The 7,846-nt window shown below is 34.8% G+C and overlaps 1 protein-coding gene across 1 annotated transcript in view; it reads right to left on the bottom strand.

The window, feature by feature from the left end:
- LOC128167014 (xylosyltransferase oxt-like) overlaps positions 1–6,880 on the bottom strand; it is a 33,187-nt gene extending 26,307 nt beyond the window's left edge. Inside the window, exon 1 of the mRNA XM_052832503.1 lies at positions 6,707–6,880. Coding sequence (XP_052688463.1) covers positions 6,707–6,853 — 147 coding nt within the window. The 5' untranslated portion in view covers positions 6,854–6,880. The remainder of the gene's footprint in view (positions 1–6,706) is intronic.
- Between the last annotated feature and the right edge of the window lie 966 nt (positions 6,881–7,846).

Raw genomic sequence — 7,846 nt, forward strand, 5'->3', positions numbered from 1 at the left:
CATGGTTTAGATGGAGCATGTGTGTGTGGAAAATTGATAATCTGTAAAATGGGCAGTGGCTTTGGGGCTAATTTAAAAGGAAATAAATAATATCATTATTAGAATAAAGAAGTGAACTATTTTTAGAAGTTGTTTAAATTTATTAGTCATGCAAGTTGATGAAGTGACCCTATAGGGAATTTAATTTAAATTAGATTTAAAATTACTGTCGTGATATGATTGTAGTGTTTCTGCAATTTTAAAATTGTTTGTAATAATAATTTTCTTTCTTACATATTTTTACATAGTATGGTAATTATGGTAATGTTTTGGGAGTTTATTAAATTTAACAAGCCTGTCAAAGAAAATCATATATAAAGTCCTATGGGATCAATTTTCTGATATGGAGTTCCATTGAACCATAGCAGAAAGTGAGGAAAATTTGAAACAACTAACTGCATCTGTTAAGACTCTTATTAGAAAGATATTCAAAGTTTTACCAACAGAAGAGCATTGCTTGGCTACCGGTATTTCCATTTACTGCAAAGGGTGGGATTATTGTCATTTTGTTGGTTTTTCATTAAAACAATTAAATAAAAAAAAAATATCATCAGATACATTAATTTGTAAATATATTACTGTTATACATATGTATCTAAAGTGATAAGTACCCCAAAGAACCCAAATGAATCCCAGTATACCAATGAAAACCCAAAGGATACCCTTGAGAACCCCATAGATACCTCAATGTTGGAAAGTAAATTTGATGACCAAGGCCGGTCTCATTAAAAATCAACGGGTCACTCCTGATACCCCAAGGATACCCCAATTATAAAAATTGATAACTATTGATACCCCAGGATACTCATTGGAGTCCAAAGGTCAACTATTGGTACCCCAAGGATACCTGTAGGAACCCCAATTGCAAGGTACCCAATTGATAAAATTTAATAACCACCCCAATGGTTGTACTGTAAAACATATTACTAATTAATACCCAATTACTCAATGGAATATCATAAAAACATCTGGGCAACCCAAGGAACACTTGTGATACCCCAATACATACTGGTATGATAAAAATAATGTTTCTCCTGACTTAAAATATCTGTTCACTTTGGATGAATTTAACAATTAATGTTGTGAAATCGGTTGAAAATCATAATCGAGTACCGTTAATCGGCAGAATTTGTTGTCTCTTACCAACTGATGATCAGCCAATATTGAATCAGTAACAAATTATATCAAATTCATGAAAATAGGGCACTAAATTTCATGTCACCACAAGGAAGTCTGCAATTCTTCCGGTGAACCATTCATATGAACACTTAATATGACAATGTTTCTTCGGTGAAATTTTCAAATGAAGTGGGGAAAGATATTGTTCAGTTACAAAGACCCAAACTTGTTTTACTATTGACATAGGGGGTGTTACCCTTATTGGAGTACTTTTGAGAAAAGACAAGAAGTGATCATGGAAGTGTGGAGTGGGGCTATCTCCCCTTCGTGGGTACAACACAATGGATTGACCCATTATGCGCGCAGAATGTTCACCTGAGAGGCACCAAAATACCTGTTAATTGCAGGTAGACACCCGTTGTATATTGGTGGTAGCTCTTGGACAGGGATTAAAGGGCCAACATAACCCTTTACATGTAAACACAATGGCTTCACCATCACTGTTGCAATATATTTACCTACACCTACATCTCCTTGTTTATTGGTAGACAACCCTTGTGAATTTTGGGTGTCTTCCCACTTTGCTATAATTCTGAAATTTTTATGGGTGACTGATTTTGTCCTCTCTGTTACAAAAAACGTATAGCCGATGAATTTCATTATATTTTAGAATGTGATGCAATATCACAAGTCCGAAACAAATTTATAGACAAAAATTTTTCGGCTAGACCAAATGTGTTTTAAAGTATTACATATTAGGGTATCCTTGGGGTTGTATGGTGTATCAAGAGTTATAAATCTGTATGATTAGGATATCTTTTGGAGTTCCTTGGGATTTCTGTGGGGTTCCCTAGGGTTTATAGAGGTTTTTAGAGGCGTGTCTGGGATACCAATGAGTCCCAAGTGGTATCAAGAATTTTTAATTTGAATTATTAGGCTATATCCTTGGGGTTCCATTGGGTTCTATGGGGTATCAAGTTTTATGAATCTGTATTATAAGGGTATCCTTTAAGTTCCTTGGGGTATCCATGGGGTTCCGTGGGATACCTAATGGTGTCTGGGATATCAAAAAGCCCCGAGGGTGTATCCAGATATATAAAATTGTGTTATTAGGGTATCCTTGGGGTTCATTTGGGTATCAAAAGCTATATTACTGGGTATCCTTGGAGTTCCTTGAGGTATCCATAGGGTGTGTCAGGGATAACAATGGGGTATCTGTATTATTACTATTAGAGTACTATTAGGGTATCCTTTAGGTTTCTTGGGGTACCCATGGGGTTTCCTGGGATACCTTGTGATTTGTCTAGGATATCAAAGAGACCCAAAAAGTATCAAGAGATATAGTGTATCCTTGGAGTTCCAAAGGATATCAAGAGTTATAAAATTTATATAACCAATACATGTATAAGAATATCCCTAAAGTTCCTTGGGGTATCCGTGGGTTTTGTCTGAGATACCAATGAGTCCCTACGGGTATCAAGAATTTAAATTTGTATTATTAAGTTATCCTTTAAGTTCCTTGAGGTATCCTTGGGGTTCTGTGGTGTATCAAGAGTTATGAATCTGTATTTTTAGGGTATTCTTGGAGTTCCTTGGGATATCCCTGGGGTTCCCTGGGATTCTTAGAGGTGTATCTGGAATACCAATGAGTCCCCAGGGTTATCCAGAGTTTTAGATTTGTATTGCAGCGTATTACGGTATCCTTGGGGTTCTATGGAGTATCAAGATTTATGATTCTGTATTATTAGGGTATTCTTGGAGTTCCTTGGGATATCCCTGGGGTTCCCTGGGATTCCTAGAGGTGTATCTGGAATACCAATGAGTCCCCAGGGTTATCAAAAGTTTTACATTTGTATTACAATGTATTAGGGTATCCTTGGGGTTCTATGGAGTATTAAGAGTTATGATTCTGTATTATTAGGGTAGTTCCTTGGGATATCCATGGGGTTCCCTGGGAATCCTAGAGGTGTATCTGGAATACCAATGAGTCCTCAGGGTTAATAAGAGTTTTAAATTTGTATTATTAGAGTATCCTTGGGGTTCTATGGAGTATCAAGAGTTATGATTCTGTATTATTAGGGTATTCTTGGAGTTCCTTGGGATATCCCAGGGGTTCCCTGTGGTTCTTAGAGGTGTGTCTGGAATACCAGTGAGTCCCCAGGGGTACCACGAGTTTAAAATTTGTATCATTAGGGTATCCTTGAGGTTCCTTGGGATTCCTATGGTGTATCAGGAGTTATAAATCTGTATTATTAGGTTATCTTTGGGGTTCCTTGGGGTATAATTGGGGTACCAAGGGTAAGGGGTGACCCTTGCACTCTAATGAGACCCCCTTGGGTATCAATAGTTATTCATTTCTGTTATTGGGGTATCCTTGGGGTTCCTTGGGGTTTCCTTGGGGTTCCTTGGGGTTTCCTTGGGGTTCCTTGGGGTTCCTTGGGGTTAAAAGACGTGCCGAAATATAGGGATCGCAAGTCAAAAGTTGGAAGCAAAATGGCACCCAAAAACGAAGTTTTACTCAGTGGAAAAAATTATCTGATTGTATGTCATGCCTATAAGTCGGACCCCTACTTCATATTCAAATTTCTACTCCCAAAATACCGACTTATAAGCGAGTATATACGGTACCCCCATTCAGTTTCCATCTAACAACCAACACATTCTTCCTACTGCTCTGTTAACAGGGCTTTAAAAATGAAAATTTGATACAGTTGATCATATATAACAACGTCTTAGTTGTTAGTAATTGTTTAATTGTTACAAAAAAAATTGTTACATCTTTGGTAGCAAGTGTTTTATATCAGTGCAAAACTGAAAAGGGATATGAAACAAAGATTTCAAACACTCCATGATCTATTTATCTCATCTAGATCAAGCCTTACTACATATAATTGCAGTCTGAAAAGGGAACAGCATGTTAAATGTATGTTATCATTCATGTTTTGTATTAAATTGAAGAAAAACTGAGCAAGCTCGCATAATCCAAGCTCCCCTATTACTTGACAATGCTACACATAATGAATTGCAGGGTACGCATTAAATATAAATTAAACAATAAAACTGGACTGACTGACTGACAGGTCAAAAATAACATTATACCCCTCCCAACTTGTTGTGTGGGGTGCAATATTAAGCAGGAGAAATATTTCATATTAAAGTTACCCTATTCTCCTTAAAGTTAATCTAATTATTTAACTTAATATATTAAGGAGTTGTCTTGTGAATGTATTTAATTAAGGAATTAGATATGAACCCTCTTGAAAAAAAAGTTTTTGTTTATGACAGGTTATATATACACATGTAGCAGCATGAATAGTTCATTTTTCTTTGTTGTGTGAATGTATACTGACATTGTATTCGCCTGCGTTTTGTTAGCTTCAACAACAATGAATTCATTCACTTTCAACTAAAAACCAAGTATTCAAAAGTTGATATAATGTATTTAAATTGATAAAGTCAAAAAATCAACAATCATGACAGGAGATTTATTAAAGTAATCCTGGTCAGAATTATGCATACACACTAAAAGTGAAGAATGTTTTCACTGCAGTAGCACTTGGATAATTCATTTGTATCAATCATTCTTGTGTGTTTGATAAAACAATATGAAATTTGTTAACAATTTACTTGAGCATATCTAATCAATATTTTTCATCCTCATCCACCTTTTTTACCACACACAGTATAATTTTTCAAATGAATTAGTACATTTTTCATGGATATTTTTTTTCACACAGCTCTTAAAATCATTGAAATTTCATATGTACAGATCTTTGCATAAAGCTACCAGCCTATTAATAGGGGATTTTTACAATCAATTTTTTAAGCAAAATGTGAATCAAGGCATGGGACAGAGTATAAAAGTAAATACAGTGGTCACCAAAGTTCGTTTCTTCATTCATAAAACTTTTTTTTTTAATTATGACTCATTTGAGCAATGTCCCTTTAAAGCCTGGTGTTCATACGTACTTCAACATATGAGTCTAAGATTTAATCACTCTGCTACAAGGCTAGCTGCAGAACTGTAGCTCTCCAGGGAAAAAAATATTTACAGACCGGAGAGCTACAGGGCCACCCATTGAAAAAATTGTATATCTATTGTGCAGAAAAACATGCGCTAGTTTTGGACTGATTTACCTTATTTATACGCAAATTCTGGGAAAACAATTAGTACCATTAAATTCTTCATGCAATTTACTACTGATATCGCCTCTTTATTTGCCTCAGACTTTCATCGAAACACGCTACCGACCTTGGAAAATCAAGTATGTTGAATTTACATCGAGATCGAGAGTTGCCATTTTTACATGTAAACAAAGTGCACCACATGAATTTACAGGACTCGTGATAGTGTTTAAAAGACTATCCGAGGCAAGTGAACAGACGATATCAGTAGTAAATTGCATGAAGAATTTAATGGTACTAATAGTTCACAGAATTTGCGTATAAATAAGGTAAATCAGTTGAAAACTAGCACACGTTTTTCTGCGCAATAAATACACAATTTTTTCAATGGGTGGCCCTGTAGCTCTCCGGTCTGTCAATACATGTATTTTTTTTTCCCAGAGAGCTACAGTTCTGCAGCTACTACAAGGCCAGGTATTCTCTTTTGAGAAGTGGACAGGCATAGCAGGCTATGCCTGTCCACTTCTCAAAAGAGAATACAAGGCCAGGGAGCATTTTTAAATACTGCAAACACTTTGCGCACTGTCAAATACAACCCAACAGCACAATTGCAGAGGTTAAGGAGTGTCGTTTTATTTATATGGAGTCGACAGTTGGGAAAAATCATATAAACTTAATCCTGATTCTTTTTCTAAAACTTAAAAACTTAGTATTACTAACAGGTCCAGTACAATCTCCAGATTTAGCTATATAGCTTAAATAAGCTAAATAACTTTATTAAGCTATTCAGAGTAGCTTCATTTAGCTATTTTGTCATATATTTTTCTTAAATGTGTAATTTTTTCAGTATGTATAAAAAATCGCACTTTAGTGCAAGGATAATTTTCAACTTTGAACTGTTCTGTAAACAATGCATGTAAAGATTACTCATAAGTTTGCGTCTCCTTAAGAGACTTTGCACTAAAAGTTTTGGGGCAACTGATTCATGACCACACAGTTACTTCTAGAATGAAATATAAAGGAGGTCAGTTATGGTGAACAAGATAATTGATTGGTAATAATTTATCACAATGAGAAGAAATCATACTTATCCACGCCTCATTGCACACAAAGTGGTGAACAGTTACCCAAACAATGGAAATATAGTTTTTGCTTAAAAGTGTTTAAAAGCTGCAGAGTTAAATCTTTCTTTAATTTGGGTCAAGTTTATAATGGTCAATGGCACAAATATGAGTAGCAAGTTGATTGCGATTTTTCGTCCATTTCTTACAATAAATATTTTCTTTAAAAACTGCATATAAATAGCTTTATTAAGCTATTTTGAATAGCTTTATAAAGCTATATAGCTTTTTCAAGCTATATAGCTAAATCAAGAGATTGTGCTGGACCTGTAAATATATGATAAAATAATTCAACCACTTACCTCCCTGTCGTCTGATGGGTTGTCCGCTTCCTTGATGTTTATGTTGTATAAAAAGAATTGAACACACAAAATAACAAACGCCACGTAAAAGATACATTTGTATTTACAACACAGTCTTCTCGAAGAAGCAATACGTGATGCAGCCATCGAGCTTTTCTACCTCCACCAACTGAAGAGTGCGAGTCTAAAATGAGGAAACAACCAAGAGAGACCATTCAATATATACACATGTTCGTTTATAAATACCTGGTTATCCAATGGTTACCAAAATACAAGAAAAAAATTTAATTATATGATATGGTGCTCATTGTTGAACATGATGAATAGAAATAAATGATAAATATATTTTTATATTCATTTTATATTTAAAATATTACACAATTTGTATTTATGATTGAACCCAGATCTTGTCTTTCAACATTTCTTTTTCTGAGTACAATAATAGTTCAATGCTCATATAGATACCATTCATATCGATACCATTGTTGGGTGTATGACAATCAATCAGAGTTTTAGAACCCCCCACTGTACAATATGCTACATTTATTATTCATAACATTGAAATGGAAAATAACCCTTCTCAGGTTGAAATTGTAATCCTGCCCCCTGGAAAATTCTAAATTATTAACTTTAACTTCTGGACCCAGGGGATGTTGATAGCTGCCATAATATAAATCGTTGAATAAATAAAATACAATTTTAAATACTCTTTCTAACACATTCCAAACACATGAAAGCCAATTAAATTAATAAATAGAACCTGATAAAGCAATATCGGTAAATGCAGGATAGCTTTAAAGATATTGAAAATTGATGAAGAGCAGACATTGATCTGTTCAGGCTTATACCTGTAAAATAAGTGGAGAACACATAGGTCAATGTGCTGTCTAGTTAAATTATCCCCCTTCTGCATGTACCCTGCAGATAAACAATTTTCAGTAAACAATATAAGTTCAGTACCAGGTATGTATTTACAATGCAATCCCAAGTGTGGATAAAAAAAAAGGGGGCTGAACCCTACCCCACCCCATGGAAAATCTTATTCACATTGAAATATTATCCCCCCCCCCCCCAATTTTGTGAATATCGAGGTATATTAATAGCCAGAATTAACTGTATGTTCAATTACAAGTATGTGGA

Source organism: Crassostrea angulata, chromosome 10 (assembly GCF_025612915.1).
Source record: "Crassostrea angulata isolate pt1a10 chromosome 10, ASM2561291v2, whole genome shotgun sequence".
Taxonomy (NCBI): Eukaryota; Metazoa; Mollusca; class Bivalvia; order Ostreida; family Ostreidae; genus Magallana; species Magallana angulata.